The 17,256-nt window shown below is 57.2% G+C and overlaps 6 protein-coding genes across 6 annotated transcripts; 5 read left to right on the top strand and 1 right to left on the bottom strand.

The window, feature by feature from the left end:
• Positions 1–765: 765 nt before the first annotated feature.
• On the top strand, positions 766–4,961 carry B0H18DRAFT_1121320 (uncharacterized protein; the record flags this gene model as incomplete). Its single annotated transcript, XM_048034317.1, has 14 exons — positions 766–949; positions 1,130–1,347; positions 1,397–1,558; positions 1,609–1,739; positions 1,793–1,931; positions 1,985–2,173; positions 2,211–2,750; positions 2,810–2,824; positions 2,877–3,113; positions 3,169–3,350; positions 3,487–3,737; positions 3,797–4,105; positions 4,156–4,608; positions 4,660–4,961. The coding sequence occupies 14 exons, from the start codon at positions 766–768 to the stop codon at positions 4,959–4,961; spliced, it is 3,312 nt and encodes a 1,103-aa protein (XP_047890890.1).
• A 685-nt stretch (positions 4,962–5,646) lies between these two features.
• B0H18DRAFT_880079 (uncharacterized protein) lies at positions 5,647–7,362 on the top strand (the record flags this gene model as incomplete). Its single annotated transcript, XM_048040738.1, has 2 exons — positions 5,647–6,254; positions 6,366–7,362. 2 exons carry the CDS (start codon positions 5,647–5,649, stop codon positions 7,360–7,362), a joined length of 1,605 nt encoding a protein of 534 aa, XP_047890891.1.
• Positions 7,363–8,441: 1,079 nt separating this feature from the next.
• Positions 8,442–10,661, top strand: B0H18DRAFT_542476 (uncharacterized protein). Its single transcript, XM_048038536.1, has 3 exons — positions 8,442–10,200; positions 10,258–10,531; positions 10,580–10,661. The coding sequence occupies exons 1-3, from the start codon at positions 8,755–8,757 to the stop codon at positions 10,582–10,584; spliced, it is 1,725 nt and encodes a 574-aa protein (XP_047890892.1). The 5' UTR covers positions 8,442–8,754; the 3' UTR covers positions 10,585–10,661.
• Positions 10,662–11,250: 589 nt separating this feature from the next.
• Positions 11,251–12,680, top strand: B0H18DRAFT_1086079 (uncharacterized protein; the record flags this gene model as incomplete). The annotated part of the gene is made up of 5 exons (XM_048031991.1): positions 11,251–11,386; positions 11,443–11,570; positions 11,647–11,860; positions 11,915–12,203; positions 12,233–12,680. The coding sequence occupies 5 exons, from the start codon at positions 11,251–11,253 to the stop codon at positions 12,678–12,680; spliced, it is 1,215 nt and encodes a 404-aa protein (XP_047890893.1).
• A 1,478-nt stretch (positions 12,681–14,158) lies between these two features.
• On the bottom strand, positions 14,159–15,886 carry B0H18DRAFT_1187290 (uncharacterized protein; the record flags this gene model as incomplete). The annotated part of the gene is made up of 3 exons (XM_048036018.1): positions 15,792–15,886; positions 14,232–15,733; positions 14,159–14,202 (listed from the first exon to the last, which is right to left on the bottom strand). The coding sequence occupies exons 1-3, from the start codon at positions 15,803–15,805 to the stop codon at positions 14,159–14,161; spliced, it is 1,560 nt and encodes a 519-aa protein (XP_047890894.1). The 5' UTR covers positions 15,806–15,886.
• A 548-nt stretch (positions 15,887–16,434) lies between these two features.
• B0H18DRAFT_1020564 (uncharacterized protein) lies at positions 16,435–17,185 on the top strand (the record flags this gene model as incomplete). Its single annotated transcript, XM_048029488.1, has 4 exons — positions 16,435–16,489; positions 16,535–16,591; positions 16,642–16,797; positions 16,851–17,185. Coding segments are annotated over exons 2-4 (286 nt in total), but the record flags the coding sequence as incomplete, so codon positions are not given.
• Positions 17,186–17,256: the final 71 nt, after the last annotated feature.

A 17,256-nucleotide genomic window follows, 5' to 3' on the forward strand; every position in this document is an offset into this window, starting at 1 on the left:
CCGGAGAGCGTCTGCGCGTGATCCGCCCGTTTGGTTCCGCCTCCAAGATCCACGTCCAATCGTCGGTCCTGCCCGTCGGGATCCAAGCTGGCCGCATTCGGGCGCGCTGACGCGCCCCCACGGAATAAGCGGTGCAGACAATTTGCCGACTAGAATACCGGGCAGATCCCAGGCAGATGCGGCCGACGACTAATTAGGATAGGTTCTCCTTCAGTTATGCATCGTATGATGACTGCACTCACAGCGCTGAACAGCGTCACAGACGTCCACGCGACTTGTGTCGCAGGAAGACAGATTGGCGAGGCATTGTAGCATGAAACGCCCTCTTACGTCGTGGTTGGCAGCCATGCTGTGACTTCGAACGACAACGGTTGCCCCAATGGGCAGTTCGGACCACGTGGCGAGCTTGAACTGCGAACCACTCCAGACGGCATAACAGACCTACTCACCTTGCGAACCACGACTACCCGAACTCCATAATTTTTGCGTAAAACCGTCTTGTCTTTTGTCGCGGAATATTCCCGTTTACGAGGCGCTGGGTTTACGGCGTCTAAGACCCGCGTCGGCGGAGGAACCACATCCGCACGACGTCGACTCCAAAACGCACCATTACTCGAATATAAGGGCGCAACGCCCTTGACGTGGCCGGGCAGTGCTGGAAACACCTGCGCCCGCAGACCCCCGAGGATAGACGACCACCGCGGCGACCTGCAGTACGCACCGGACAGTCGTCGGTCCCTCGTACCCATCTACAGCCCTCGCATCATGGACAGTCGCCCAAAGCCCTCGGTCGGGAAGCACTCCGCGCAGTCGGCACCGGAGATGGTCCGCTCGACCCCTACCCGCTCGTCGCCTCTTCATTCGTCCCCGCTCACGAAGGTGGTCTCTCTCCCCGGCGTCCCTACCATCGATCTCGGAGATGATGCCCCCGAGTCGTCCAATGCGCCCAGTACGACCACCTGCCTGGTTCTCGCCGCCGGGGCCTCTCGACGTCGACCATCCGCCAGATTACGATCGAGCTCGATCCCGGTCTCTCGCGTCGTCTCCAACCCGTTGCCGTATGCCCAGGCTACGACGGCTTCCAGTTTCGCCTCGCTGGTGTTCACGGAGGGTACCCCGTAACTCGCAGCCGATCTTCTCGACGGGTCGGGGCCGTCAATCAGCCCCCTGCGCGACTCTATCTTCACCTGGCGGGTGCGTTCCCATCGATCGGAGACCCCGCCGGACGGCGTGCCCCAGAGCTGGTGGCATGCACACGAGGTGGATGCGAGACCGTGGTCAGACGTCGAGAAGCGTACCAAGTCAGTGCCGCCGGAGCAGGCAGAGGGATGGCAAAGGACACGCAAGGTGAGCTCGTCTGATCCCCGTTCGAGCGGACTCCGCTGACTTCGTGCAGCGCGTCGCCGAGGCTGTCGTCAACGTGCTCGGGGTCGCTGAGGATGTCGGACACGAGGCTCTCGTCATCAGCTCCGAGCTGCTCGAGTTTGCGCCTCTGCCAGGCCTCCGAGTAGCGGCGCTCGCGCTGCTCGACATCTGGGAAGCTCTGCAGATGGTCGACGTAAGCGCCGACTGCCCTGCGCTTGCGCGGCTGGCTAACACTGTGCTCAGGTGAATAGAATGGCGTGTCTGCGCTTGACCGAGCGCTGTGCAACCATTCTGTACTCGGTCCGGGAAGAAATCGCTGAGGCGGGCGACCACGTCGGCGAAGAACTGCTCTACCCGATTCAGCGCCTAGTCGAGTAGGTTACGCCACTTACATCATTCGACGGATCGGGCTCAAATGTGGCTGTAGATCATTCACACAGGTCCACCGCTTCCTCCAGAAGCAGAATCACCGCCCGTTCATCAAGCGCTACCTCAAGCGCGATGAGATCCAAAGGCACATCGGGGTCTGCGACAGTGCCCTCACCGATGCGCTCGGCATGTTCAGCGTACGCCGTCAGTGCCTTGCAATGCCTTCGACTATCTAACGATCCGTCTCTAGCTGTCAATACAAATTCGGATCCTGAAGCAAGTATTGCAAGCGGAACAGCAGAGACAAATCGACACTGCCGCACTCTTGGACGAGCTGCACGGGCGGCACGAGGAGCCTCGCGGAGTCCCCACCGCCCCATCAACACCCTCCAGCTCGCGGGCGCAGACGAGCCGCACGTCGTCGACGCCACACCATCGCGTCCGTCGAGCAGCTGTTGAACGCGAGCCCCGAGCAGATCCGCACGACGCTCAGCTCGGTCACGCTCCGCCAGAACGAGCACGACCTCGCGCGAGACACGGCGGACTTCCGGCAGCTCATGCGCAGCGCGCTCCAGGCGAACAGCGACGTCGAGATGATCCGCATCCTGCAGGTCGGCCGCGACGAGATGCCCGAGGCGATCAAGGCGCTGCAGCGTGCGCTCGAGAGCGAGGTGGAGCGCGAGAACGCCGCGGCGGACCAGGAGGACACGGTGCTCGTCGCGTCGATCAGCTCTACGGCGGTCACGCACCCCGGCGCGACTGGCGGAGAGGGCGCGAACCTGACCCGGTCGTCGACGGTCGCGAGCGTGGAGAGCAAGAAGACGGCGAGCGACAGGAGCTCGAGCCTCAGGCGCACGCCGAAGGACACGCTCGACCGGGAGTTCATCGAGACGGGGATCGACGCGTTGCGCAGGCTCAGCACGGCGGAGGTCTCGCTGCCCAGCTGGACGATCACGCGCTACGAGGTGGACCGGGAGCAGAAGATGGGATTGGGTTCTTCTCGGATGTGTACAAGGGTACGTGGAGAGACCGCACTGTCGCCATCAAGGTGCTTGCGGAGACGACGCCGCGACAGCTCTTCATCCACGAGGTATGTCAATTGGTCCCGGGTGCTTGTGATGTGTCTGACGCCGTCCGAACAGGTTAACATTTGGAAGTCGCTGTCACACCCGAACGTGCTGGAGCTTCTCGGTGCTTCCTCGACTTCCAGCGAGCCGCCATGGTTCTTCGTGAGCCCGTACATGAAGAACGGAAGCCTCGTATCGTACCTGAAGGGCCTTCCCAGCCTTGACTCCGTGGATCTGCTTAAGATGATCCACGAGATCGCGAAGGGCATGGCGTACCTGCACAGCAAGGGTGTTCTGCACGGCGATCTGAAGGTAAGCATCAATGCCATGTCCATGCGAGTAGCGTGCTAAGCTGGTGTCTCCATAGGGCGCCAACGTGCTCGTCGACGACCGAGGACACTGTGTCATCTCTGACTTCGGCCAGAGTGAGATCAAGTCTGAGGTGTACCGCTTAAGTGGGACACCGACACCGCACGGCACCCTCCGGTGGCAGGCGCCAGAGCTTATGGCTGGCCAGAGCGAGTTGACGCAGCAGATCGACGTTTATGCGTTCGCGATGTGCTGCATGAAGTCCTCACAAAAGGAGGTTGCCGTGGCCGCTGGCCGATGACGATGCTGTTCGCCACTTCGTACTCAGTGCGTTCGTTCCTCCTGATTCTGTAAATGCTAACGAGTGACGCGTCAGAGGAGAACATGCGCCGGAGATCCCTGTTCTCAACCAGAAGTGGACGCCGCTTTTGGCTGAGATCATGGGGACGTGCTGGCGGCGCGACGCCCCTGGACGGCCGTCTTTTGCTAAGGTCGTTCAGGACATCCAGCAGCTCCGCCAGCGTGTAGGCGGCGACATCAAGGACTCGCCACGTCCCCCGCACCATGAGCTGCCCGACGAGCGTAAGTCCCCCGATATGCATCCCATCCCACTGCCACCACTCCCTCGTAAGTGCAGAACCAGCTAATTTTCGTCACATCGACTGACCCTCCGCATACATGCACAGCTGACACGACGGCGACGTTCGTTGAGGGCAACTCGCTCTCCTCAGAAGCCTCGTACCAGACCGCCCGTGGGACGTCGCCTGCGCCGTCGGAGCCCGCACCTAGCTATGTTGAGCACTTGCTCCCGTCCCCGGACTTTAGCCGGCGGTCTTCGCTGGGCCTGTCAGATACGGACGACTCTCGTTCAGATTCGGCCGTCATGCTGGACCCGCCTGGATATCAGTCGCCCCCGCCCCTCGATGAGCACAATGCCGAGTTGAGGGATGAGCGGCGATATAGGATGCTCCTTCAGCACGAGTTCCACCCCTCACGTGCGTTTCGCTGTCTTGTTAGATGTTTTTGATGCTGACAGCTGCTTCAGTGTCTCTTCCCCTGTGGACTCCAAGCCATGTACCCCTTGGTGCGGTGGGGTACCTATCGAAGCCGGATGGCAAGTTCGTCATGCTGTTCAACGCGTTCAAGCCGCTAGACTCGTCCGGCGGCCGCACCGGCAACATGGCCTCCATCGACGGCTACGGGCGGGTCACCACGGGGACGCAGAAGTCCGACAAGCGGAACGTCGCGCAGCGCGGGATCGACATGATCCAGTCGTGGATCACCTCGAAGAGCAATCAGCCGCCGACGACCGTGAGCCGGCGCTACTCGTCGCCGATGCGTGCGGGCCACAAAACGGCCCATCTGTTCACGGAGTCGACGGCGTACCGCTACATGGACGACCTTGGCGCGCCGAAGCGGTGGTTCAAGGCGAACGTGGATGCGATCCTGAAGGAGTACGGAGATGAGCACTGCATCCGCCGGGAAGACCTGTTTCTGGGTATGTGACTGCGTTCGTGCGTTCTCGCCGCTGCTTATCTTGGATGCCTAGTTATCGGGACGCTGGAGGCCCAAGACTACGCGCTTTATGTCAGCCATAGCCACCCAGACGGCCAGTTGAACTTTAACGTTTACTCCTCACCTCGGGCGGGCCAGCCGTGGGGGCACTTCAGCACGACGACGGACTTATCCTCGTCGATGGTCGGCGGGCCGGTGTACGACGAGCCAGACGGGAACCCGCTAGACGTCAGCGCTAACAAGGTATCGGATGTTGGACGGGGTGGTAAGTGGGACGCGGTGCTTCTCGCGAGGCTGCGCTTCACTACGGATGGGGTTGACCCGACTTCTAAGTGAAGGGACGTTGACCGGATCAGAGCTTAGTACTCCGTAGCATACCAGGGACATTGTAACATTGTACCATACACTATCACACGTTCACGCCCTCAACGCAATTCATGCATCATGTTTGGATCACATATCGCATTGGAGACGGCTGAGATGGATTGCGATTCAAGCTTCAAGTATGCTCGACGTGCGTGATCGCTGGTAGCACATCGTCGTGGCTGACTCAGTATCTATTTGCGAATTTGCGGACGGACTTCGCGGAAAAGTACATGATGTTGGCCTCGTGCAAGCCATATGTATAAGCTGTGTCATCATGTGGGCGATCCGAACAAGTAGTTCGTACCCAAAGCTCCGTCTAGCGCCATTGAAATCTTCACAGGCTGGGAGTTTTGTTGTTATATTCCTTGAGGGTCACCAGATAAAAGAGGAGCACAAGGTGGGATCCCTCCAATCTTTCCCCCTTGCTCCTTTACCTGCACCAGCACCATCCAAATTGTCGTTAGCGCCGCTTTATATTGAAGCAAAACAGACGAAGTGAGTACACAAGCCAACTTACCTCCACCAAAGGAGCCCATACTGACAGCATGGACTGCAGCTAGCTAGCTGCACACGTTGATAGGGCACGATGCAAATCTGTTCATCACCACTCCCCGTCTTTACGCCAACGCCGATGAAGCCCATGCCGACGAAGCCCATGATATTGAGCACGCAGCAGGGGAGAGGAGAGAGAGAACCAGACGATATCGCACCATCTCCGTTCGACAATCCACGTGGCGACGCCGATGTCGTACTGAGCGCATCAGACGGCGTCGCCTTCTTCCTTCATACATCGACTTTGCGAATGTCATCCACGTTCTTCGCGAATATACTGCCGTTTCCGTCTGCACCAGAGTCAGCAGTTGGAATCGCGAGAACAGCGCATGGCTTACCGATAATCCCGGTCACCGAAACCAGCCGGATTCTCAACTATCTGTTGCGCGCGGTCTACCCAGCAGACATACCTACCATCACTACACTGGAAGATGCCGCCCTTCTCCTGCGAGGAGCATGCAAATACCAGATGCCGCTGGTCGCCTCTGTCGTGCAAAACTCGCTTAAAGCGCTATGCCACGCTGGGCACGGTTTGGACGTATACGCACTCGCGTGTACGTTCCACCTCGAGCAAATGGCGGAATATGCAGCAGGAATATTCTGTGCTGTAGGACCTTCAGCCGCAGGTGCCGAAGCCGCGCGCCCAATCCATTGTATTGACGAGTATACGCCGGCGATGGACACCATACCCGCGGCTTCGTACTTCCGATTGTTGCAGTGCTACCAGAGGGTAGTGCTCGACGTTCAGCGCGACGGCGCGATCCCTCGAAAGACACACTTCCAATCATACGTCAGGAAACAACGCGAAAACGAAAAGTTCAGCTTCTGCTCACCAACTCCTCATGCTACTGCCAGTAGTCCAGGCACTTGTAACCGACATACTGGCCCCAGCCGCACAAAGAAAGGCTCCGGAAAGGCTCCGCCTCCCTTCAATCGGGAGTCTGCCATCGCGGATGTTATAATACGGTCTACCGATGGCGTGGAGTTCTATGTGAACTCGCTTGTCGTTGGGATCGCGTCGCCCGTGATGGCTCGAAAGCTTCAGAAACAACCAAGCTCCAGTGACTCAGAAACTGGTTGGCATGATGCTGGTGGTACTCACCTCATCAACCTGCCTGAAGATAGTGCAACCCTCACAACTCTGCTTTCCCTGTGCTACCCCATGCCCGATCCGGAAATCAAGTGGAGCTTGGATGATGGAAAATTATCGAGGGCCTGCCGCCTTATGGAAGCCGCGACGAAGTACGACGTTCAGCGTGCACAAGCATTCGCCAAGCGAGCTTGTGTACAGAGTCTTGACTCCCAGCCCCAACGTGTCTTCTTTATAGCAACAAAGTTCGGGTGGCACGATGTCGTCGAATCAGCGGCCATGCACGCGGTATACGAGAGGGGAGAAGATTACGTGCCCGAGATGGAAACCGTACCAGCAGCAGTGTATCGTCGCCTGCTCGTTTACCGTCAACAATGCCGCGACATCACACTTCCATATTACACACCTGTATTCTTCGGAAGAGATGGGGGAAAGCAGGATCCTAAATCTGGTGCTCCATATTGGGACCTGGACGGAATGCTGGATCTCGAGACATGGGGCGAGCAAAAGTTCTGGAGAGCCTTTCATCAGCTAGCATGCAAAAAAGATGGAGTCTTGGACTTCCCTACCATGCAAGAGATTGTCCCATACACTTTGCTCACAGACCATACTTCTGGTGGTGATCCTGCTTCGACAACTACGGGCCCAGCCTACCTGCATCCTACTCTCCAACAGATCGTGCAGTTGGGGAAATTGTTGGCGAGAGTGAGCATTGTCCAATCTCTTTGAAAATAACCAATTGAAAGACATTGCCTGGGTCTAGATCCGGCTATGAATATTTTCTGTTCCGAGTCTGCAGTGGTCTTTTAGCACTGCCACCGCAGGCGGACATTACTGGAGCAGCATGCCATGTTGCGGCGGCCACAAGCCTCGCAAACATCTATGAATATCGAACGGAATGACCATCGGTGAATGTACATTACGCTATAGCACAAGAACATCATATGCCAACGTGACTGGGATTCAACACGTAGAAGGGTTCAGCGGCCCGAACAGTCAACGTACTTATCACTTCCGGTACCGGGCTCGAGCGAGGGGCACCATTCAGCCATCATTGTCCCGTCTGAATATGTTCACGAAGTTTTGAGGACCTACGAATGAGCAGCCTTGCGGGCATAACTACATTGAGTGCGGATGCGGAAGGAGCCGAGTCGATGGTAAGTTCGATTCTTAGCGCTTAGCGCCTAAGGCGCGCTCAAGCCACTGGCGCTCGCGGAACCCAGCGCCACCCACGCGCCTTTGATGCGCTTCAAGTTCGATGACATTACAATTCTTAACCAGAAATTTGTCCACAACATCAATCCAGCAAAACTGTCTGCGCTGACAGTGTCACGGAGGCGACTTCAAGGAATCATTGAGGTGTGCAGCGTTGATCATCTCGCAGTTGAGGTGTGCAGCGTTGATCATCTCGCAGTCCCGAATGTTGTTATGTTGATACTCAGGGCACCGCCGTGCGGCGGCACGGTGATGCTGCTTGCTGTACGCAATGATCCGACCTCTATGTCGGCGCTGTCTGTATATATACTGAGACAGGTCATGGCCGCTGTATAGCTGGGAAATTTGACAGAGCGGCTTTGAGGCTCGGTGCCGGCTGGTCTCCCGCTTTTTGCTGTCGTGCGACTCACGTCTGAAGTCCCAAACTCCTTCACTGCGCCGTGGAGCCTCACGCGCACGTCAGAAGTGTTTTCCTTGGCCGCAACATCGAGGTGAGTGCACTTATCGGCTCTGATGCTTCGTTTTTCCGTGCTGATAGGACGATCACAAGTATCGGTCACTTACGGTAGCCTTACCTAGAATTTTGCTCCATGGCACCCAAGCTGCTAACATCGGAGACCCTCAAAGCTGGGGTGCTATCCTCTATGGCACAGAAAATCAAGGTCGCTAAAGGCAACATTGCGTTGCCGCCCTTCAGCAATCTTCGCGGTGATGCGGACGTCATATTGCGGACCTCGGATAAAAACGACTTCTACGTCCACAAGTCGATTTTAGGCATCGCGTCTTCAGTATTCATAGACATGTACGCAGTCCAAGCCCCTGTACCTCAGCCAACGACTGCCGATACCAAGCACCGTGGAGGGTCCATAGGCCACGCGAACCCGGTGTTGCCCGTCATCACGGTCGATGAAGACAGCCAGACCATCAACCACCTATTACGCGTCATATACCCTGTTCATCCTCCCGACATCGCCAACGCGTTGGCCGTCGTCCCGATCTTACAGGCAGCACAGAAGTATAAACTCTCCCCAGTCACCCTCGCTGTGGAGAAGGCGCTTACATCTCTGTCACATGCAAAGCGAGGTTCTGAGCACTTACGCTGTGGCGTGTCGCTTCCATCTCTACAAAGCAAAAGAGGTGGCGAGTGTTGCATTTAGTGCCAGCCTGCCGACAAGAGCCGAAGACGGAAGTGGCATTTACTGGCGTCGCATCCATCGCATCGATGAATTCGTCCCTGCGATGCTGACGATACCTGCCCGGGCATACTACAATATACTCGTGAGGTACCAGGCATCGAAAACAGGATGCGACGCAGAGCAAGGCTTCTCGGTCTTCATGTCGTTCATAATGTCAATGGACCATCCTCCACAGCCTTCCCCAGTCGACCAGCGTCCACAGTGTCCACAGCCTTCTCCGATATTCGCCCCACTTCCACCGCCGCCCTTCGACCACCGCGCCCCTCGCACATTCACTCCTGATCACCGCCTTATACCCACCCAGGGTACCAATGGCCAAGAAATATGCCTAATACGATCTGTAGACGGCACCGACTTCCACTTGAACGCCTACATCATCTCCTTTGCATCCCCTGTAATTGCCGACATGCTGACCGCAGCGACTGCGTCGAGTAACTCGGACGGTGGGCAAGCAGTCGCTGGCACCGCCGGTCTGCGCCGCGTTGATCTACCGGAATGGAGTGATACTCTGTCCGATTTACTCCAGTTATGCCACCCTTTGCCGAACCCGGAGGTGAAGACGTTCAGACTGCGCACTCTCCTGCACGCTGCACTGAAATACAAGGTCCAACATGCCATCGCATTCGTCAAAGAAGTCTACGTACAGATGGCAGAGCAAAAGCCACTCCACGTCTACTTTATTGCAACGAGTCATGACTGGCAGGACGTCGTTAAGCTGGCCGCCATATACTCCGTCTACGGGACGGTATGGCCGAAGATGGACGAGCTGTACGGAGAGATAGGCACATTGCTGGACGAATTGCCTGCGTCGGCATATCGCCGTTTGCTGGTCTATTGTCAAAAATGCCGCAACCTCATACTTGCCTCTCGCGCATCATCGCCGAAGGGAGCGGAGGCGCCATATTGGAGCGATGTCGAGGGGACCCAATGGGCGAGCGACGAGGAGTCCAAAGTCTGGCGGGCTCTTCACACAAAAGCCTTCGAAAAGGCAATGTCGGGACAAGCTGAGGCCAACGTGGACGCTGAAGAAGTAGATCTTACTGCCTTGCCAACAGGCAAGGATCCCCGTGACGGCGCGACGGTGACCAGGAGCGGGAACACCACTGTGAGGTGCAGCCACCGAGAGATCATGCACGTAGTAGAGAAACTGATGAAGGTGAGTGCGTAGCGTGAATCTTCGTTATATGTGGACTCAAGCGCGTCGCATGTATAGGTCCGCTGTGAACGCGCCTTCGCATGCTCGGATAGGGCGATCGGGGACGAGTTAGCCGGAAGGCTCGAGGACGTGTTGACTGCTAGCGGGGTCAGCGACCTCTCCATATCTGCTCCACCAAATTTTATACGACACCCGACTCGTGTGCTGATTGCATTCATGTTACAGGATGAGCTAGCTTCGCCGACGGTTCAATTGATCAACTTCACTTGCATGCACAATCGTCTGCGAGTATTTGATCAGCAGCAGAGAATCAACCTTCATCCCAAGATTGGTACGCAGTCATGGCCCGAACCTCGGTCATATTGCTTACAGACTACAGTATGAGCAGTCCTGGGTCGACGACTCTTGAGGAACGCATGGTATGAGTTCCCCTTCCGTACTTTTGGAACTCGACTCCTGCCAGTGCCTTTGGAACCGAACGATACCAGATCTATGTCGTGCATGAGCTTATACGCTGAGACTACGGAGTGCACGTAGTCATACAGAATATGTGGTGAGTAAAATGAAACCGGAGGAGGCATTAATGAACCGGCCTCCTCGAGCCGGACGAGGCACCCGAGGCAGTCGGCGACGATCGCGCTTGCCGAGATAAACACGTGTTAGTGGTTCGGTCTGCAGTGTCCCCCAACGATTTGCGCAATATATATTTCCGCCACCGAGCATGTCTGCATTTCCTCGCCTACTGCTTGTTCACCGCCCTCGTGTCCTCCAGAGAGAGACTAGCGAGAGGGATAGTCCGCGAAGAGGCCAACGTGGAAGCTTGTATCGCAGCTAGCGGTTGGACGCGCTGATTATCGCCGGGCTCGGAACGTTCCACTGACACCAAAACTGACACTGTACGTACGCCGTTAGTGCGTCTGTTGCCTCAGGCTGTACTTGTCAAACATGGCTCACCACCAGGGCTCGAATTTCCTATCTAGTCGTGGACGCCAGTCGGCCGTCAGACATATATCAACAGTCATGTTTGGGGACGGCCTCAAGGACTCCATCATGGACTCTGTTCGAAGCCTCGCGCGTCTGCCGACTCTCCGCCTCTCCGCAGGGTCTCTCAGCTTCAGCTTCCTCAAATATATTGTAGTCTTCCTGTTCTTAGCCAATGCTCGTTCATGGCCGCTGTCATGGCACTGTGAGTAGTGTAAATCATGCTGGACGCTTCCTGCTAACATCCGCTTATCCTTCAAGTCAGGGTGTTTAAGCCCGCCCTGGCTATGCGTCTGCGATGGTACATGCTGCAGTTTCGTCTCTTGCTCAAGCCGACGCACGCCAAGCGAGGGCGAAGGCGAAGTGGTTGGAGGAGCTATGTCCGGTCGGTCAGGATCCGCTCGAGTTTGTACACACATGGAAGAGCTGGGCCTGTGAGTGCATCCGCTATCAACAATTACGCAGCTTGTTCAATCCGTGGCCTGTGCTCCAGCACCGGACGACTCCGACTTCAACCTCCATCTCAGTAACTCATGTTATGCCAAGGTGCGCTCTCCCGAACGCAGTGCCGTCTACTGTAACCCACACATCCAACAGAGTCTGGATTGCGTCCGGCTGGGAGCCGCGCTGAAGTGCTTTCCGACGCTCTTTCGAGCAGACGGCTGGATGGCGCTGGGTGGTACGTCCTCGCCACTGCGCTCTGACGACTCGCATATCTGACACCGATATCCAGCGACGCACTACAATTTCCTGCGCGAGATCCCTATCTTCTCTCCCTACGAAGTGCGCGCGCGGATCGCAGGCTGGGATAACAAGTGGGTGTACATCGTCGCGCGGTACGTCACGCACCCGCGCAAGAAGTCGAAGAAGGCGCAGAAGGTGCTCCCCGCAAACGGCACCCCGACGGGCGAGATCACGCCGTCCGCGACGCCTCCAACAGACAGCAACGGCAATGCGCACACAGGCGGCGCGCCCTACCCCGTCCTGCACACGCCCGCGGACCCCATCGACTCCGAGACCAAGTCCGCCTCGCGAGCCCGACGAACGCCAGCGCGAATGACTCCGGCTCCGGCTCCGGCTCCCCCGACGGGGACGCGCACGTGGTCGCAGAGGCGCTCACACGCGCGAGCACGGTGCACGTCGAGCCCGACGGGGCGACGCTCAACTGCGTGATCGTGAACGCGCTCTGCTTCAAGATCGGCCGCATCACAATCCCGCCCGCGCTCGCGCTCGCGGTCGAGGGCTTCTGCACCCCCGGGGAGGTGCAGTACTCCCCGAGCAGCCCGCCCCCGTTCTGGGCCGAGGTGCAGAAGCTGAGGGGCGAGGACCCGACGGACTTGCGCAAGCTGCAGAAGTTGTATGCGGGCGGGTGGCGCGACGTGCCGGAGGATCAGCGGTGGTGGGAGAAGGCGCTGGAGGGGCTTGAGGAGCGGAGGAAGGTAGGAATGGAGGTTGTGGGTGCACTGAGAAGGGGGATGGAGGGCGTGAGGAGCTTGTGAGCAGGGAACGGGGGATAGACATAGAATGAGTTCGTGGTCGCGTCCGACATAGAGTAATACCGCTACAAGTGCGTATATTGTGAAGTTAGGAACAGCTGTTTGGTAGAATGACTTTGGTCCTAATGTATTCGTAATATCAGGTTCCATCGCAATGTAGAAAACGGTCAGATGGCTCTGATGCTTGAAATTACAGTGGCCGCCCTTCGCAGTTGTCCACAACTTGCAGTACGCCAACCTAGTCTCCTCACCGATGCACCGCTGCAGCCGTCGGTCATCGTACGCAGCACTGGCAGGTTTCCCCATCACGTCGAACATGCCATAAGACTCCTGCTTGAGACTCACTCGACCCCAGTTGACCGGCTTACAAACTCCAGAGATGCTGTCGTTCATCGTGCGTTTCCTAGACGAAGATTCGACACGGCGACCAACCGCGCGACTCAATCCGTAGCGACGTTACATAACGTCGCACAGGAATCGGGAGGGTACGACTCGCCTATCCTTAGTATGTTTGCGATGTCTATGACACTCTGTCTCGGCGTGTGTTACGCACCTACATTACAGTGTACTACTCCTTCAAATCCCAAGTATCTTCAGCGTACCGTCACGCCCATACGACCTAGACGCCAACATGCTCAAGGGTCAGTGGTTTTGGGCGAAGTGCAAGGCGGATCACGACACACCTCGATTGTGCAACAAAACGCTGAAGGGCGTGTGGCCAGGCTCTTGGGACAGAGCAAGCGGCAAGGTACGAGATACCCTCACTAGCAGCGGCTCGGAAAGTCGCACCTTCGATATCGATCCTCGTGGTTTATCGCCAGCGCATCGCAATGCGGCGACTAGCAATACCTACGTAATGAGATGCTCCCAGAACCCATCGTGTGGTTAGCTTCGCGCAGAAGAAGCTGAACGTTAGCCAGGAGGTATACCCTTGGTTACACGTATTCAGAAGTAGGAGGCTTCGGCGACCATCCTAACTTGGGTTTGGACGATTCCCGCCTGGGCTGCACGCTGCTAGAACTCACGTCCGTACTTATATTACGACAATCGATACACAGGAGTCTGATACTAAGCGATCGTACGTTGTCAGCTTTACTCGCACTTCCAACTGCACAGAGCCTCACCTCTATGTTTAGCCTACTTGACGCGCATTCCGTCTGTCATAGTTTAATCTACGAATCATTGGGGACACATCGCACCAGAAATCAACCAGAACACTCACCTTCATCAACGCATTTGCGATTCTCCTGAGCTCCTGATGAATTGCGCTCGGCTCAGAACTGGCGTCAGGAGCCTGGACTGAGTCTGGACTAACCCGTGGAGTACGACCGACGCCTTGCACGATGATTGAGCTCGGAAGATACGCTTCGATGTTCATGGCCTCCAGAGGATCATCGTCGGCGCCGCCAGTCTGGGACAGAGAGCTGACACGAACATGCAAGGCTTCCCAGAACGGAGCTTCTTCAGGGCAGTCCAACCAGCTAGACTTGCTCCAGTAGGCCGAATGCATAGTAGGCGGAGTTGGCTGTGCATCCGTCGCTTCGCAAGACTCACCAGGATTCCCTCCAGATAGAATGACGTCTCGGCATTTCCTGCGATACACTAGGAAGCGGCGGTACGCTGCGGCAGACGCGAACTCCATCTGCGGGTCGTATTGGTCCGACGTGTTGTACACTGCACGCAAGGCAGCACCTCTCGCTTCCTCTTCCCAGTTGAAACGCGTTGCGAGCAGGTATAGTCGCATGGGAGAAGCGTCCGCGGCTTCGAGGCAGGCTCGTTTGGCGAAAGCGATCGCTCGAGGGACCTCGTATTTCTTCGCGGCCTCCAACAGGGAGAGAGCGTCCCGCAGTCTGACGTCTGGCGGATCGGACTTGCAGAACTCGGGATCAGGCATAGGGTACGACAGCTGGAAGAGTTTCGATAGAGTCCGGCCATCTTCGGGGAACCGATGCGTCCTTCCGGTGGCAGGATGGACTTCAGGAGTTTCGGATGCGCCAGACGCCGTAGCCGGAGAAGACAGGAGCAACTTGGCGAACGCTGGCGACGCAAAGACAAGCAGAGCACGATCCAAGTGAAACACAGAGTCGTCCGACGAGCTGACAACAGTACACGCATGGATAGCGTCATTGAAAGGATGCACCAGTCGTCCAAGATCCACCTTAGCCTCGTCAAGTTTCTCTGAGGGAGGAGAGCCCGAAAATATGCGTTTGGCGGCGGCCCTTGCATCTTTCATTGACGTCAATGGCGTCGTAGTCGAGTGATACTCCAGAAGTCGGTAATATACGGCAGCAGGAATATCATCCATCTTTGGGGAATACTCGTCGGGTGAATGGGCCCGCAATGTATCATTGTCGGCAGGCGTGTCCTCCCAACCAGTGAATAACCAGACGGCGTAGGCTCCTAGTTCTTCCTGATCTAGTGTATATGCGATGGCGAAGACTTCCAAGGGATCCGAGTATGCACAGAGTGATAGTTTTCGAGTCATACGTGCAGCGACGACCGGCATCTGGTACTTGAGTGCTGCACTGAGGACAGGCACCGCTATTGAAATACCGGTACGTGTCGGCGACACGTACGGGCTATTGACCGGGTAACACAAGCGCAGGAGTAGTTCCAGAGTTTTGCTGTCCTCCGTGACCGGAACGATGGGTATTTCAGCGCATGTAGCCTGCGGCCCTGTGGCGGGCCCCGGAGCGACCGTTGGTTGAGGTAAAGAGAACATTTCGGCGAAGAACACGGAAGCAACACGCAGGATGGCCTTGTGCAGGTAGAAGTGCGTACCGTCCGCGGCCCGCAAAACGATATCGGCATCCGAGTACGCGTTGTCGAAGGGATACCGCGCAGTTTCGCGAACTGTGTCGCTTTCTAGCGAGGGAGGAGGGAGGGTCCATCTATATTGACTCGGATCCACCGACAGGCAACATGCACGGACGCCATCGGCGTCTTGATAATGACCAAAACTAGAGAAACTAGAGATGCCAGAGAGCGACAGGGCCAGAGTGTCCGTCGTTGCAGGCCCCTCCCAGTCCGAGTCCGAGTCTGACTCCGTGTCCATGCTAGTAGGTCTTGCATGTCATTACTCTTCTCGCGTGTAAATGACATTGGCTGGCTCACCTGGTCCGTAGCATTGATCTTACCCGACGACGGGAACAGGCCGTGGCAAGGTGATGAACTGAGCCTGAATACCGAGGTAACTGGTAAGTACCGAGGTCCCTGCCAGCAAGCGCTGTGGCCGGTGCGCCTGCCTGTATCGGAGTTTGAACTTCACAGGTGGCTACAGGCACTTTGGCGGCATGTCTTCTCAAGTCAAATGCCAACGCCCTCTGCTACTAGTACTAACGTTTGCCCCCGACGCTCAAATTCATCGAGGAGATATTCATACTTATCTGGCATCATGCGCCCATCATCCCGACCACCAAGGAGGTCGTAATCACTCTCTAGGGAGACGAGGGAGACGAGGGATATGAATCTATATATGTTGGCACGGTATGCTAAGCCTGCATAGGGCCATTGAGAAGACTGATGATGCTGCTCACATCACACAAAACTTATATACTCTCGTTGAGTAGTAAGGCCTACGCAACACATTGTCATCGTCGCTGCGTCAATGAGCGTGCATACTTATACTCTCAGTTCAGGCGCGAGTACTCGATGCCGCCGCACCAGGCGCACCTCGATCTATGCAAGACTTGAAGAATTCACGGCGCAGGATACCAAACGCCTTCAACGACACTTCGCGGATGTATGCCCATTCGCCCGTCCACACTAGCATGAACAGCGGTATGCTGCCTCCGACCCTGTTCGGCTCATCCGTACGTACACTGTATTCGGCGGCCAACCGTTTCCTGAGGAAGCAGAAGCGGAAAGTAAGATCCGGACGCGACGAGGAAGATGGCGGAGAGGAGCATCCCAAGGTACGTGACGATGGCATCCGCAGCCGCGAGCCTGTCTAAGCTGCGTATAGTTCAGGGAGACGATATGTACAGACGACAGCGACTGCCGCCCACCCCAAACCGGAACCGTATGCGCCCGCAAGCCCCGGCAGTACGCAGCTCGGCCTCGATCTGCGACTCCCACCTCGAGCAACGACGAACGGGAACAGCGAAACTATCACCCCGCGGTACGTTCCTCGCTCAAAGGGCGCGCTCATCGAAAGAACTCAACCCGCCTCAGAGCGAGCTCGCGAAACGGTCACGATCAAATTCCGCCCGGCCTGCCCACAAACCACTTATCCGGCTCGACAGCCTCCGACACCAGTGCTCGCTTCCCGGAGCCAGTGAGCGCGCCCCGCAGGCCCGTGCCACCACCGCCGCACGACCCACTCGCACCCGCACACAGGCACGGCGACGGGTTCGCTGCCGTCCTCCGCTCCCTCCGCTCCCTGACGCCGTCCCTGGAGCACCTCGCTGTGCAGCTCCGGGCGGCGGGCATCAAGGACGCGGAGCGGCTGCGCGTGGTGGCGTCGTGGGAGAGGCGGAGGAAGTGGCTTGTGGGCACTCTGCGGATGAACCCGTTCGGGGAGGAAGTGCTGAAGATCGGGTTGGACGAGGTGCGGCGTGGGGCGAGGAACGTGTGAGGG

This window comes from Fomitopsis serialis, assembly GCF_022376445.1.
Source record: "Fomitopsis serialis strain Sig1Antser10 chromosome Unknown B0H18scaffold_59, whole genome shotgun sequence".
Classification (NCBI taxonomy): Eukaryota; Fungi; Basidiomycota; class Agaricomycetes; order Polyporales; family Fomitopsidaceae; genus Fomitopsis; species Fomitopsis serialis.

Bases quoted from the DNA above. Each gene is read 5' to 3' on its own strand.
- B0H18DRAFT_542476 (XM_048038536.1), top strand. From the start codon at position 8,755: ATGAAGACAGCCAGACCATCAACCACCTATTACGCGTCATATACCCTG. The intron at 10,201-10,257 runs GTGAGTGCGTAG...TCGCATGTATAG, and splicing joins TAGTAGAGAAACTGATGAAG to GTCCGCTGTGAACGCGCCTT.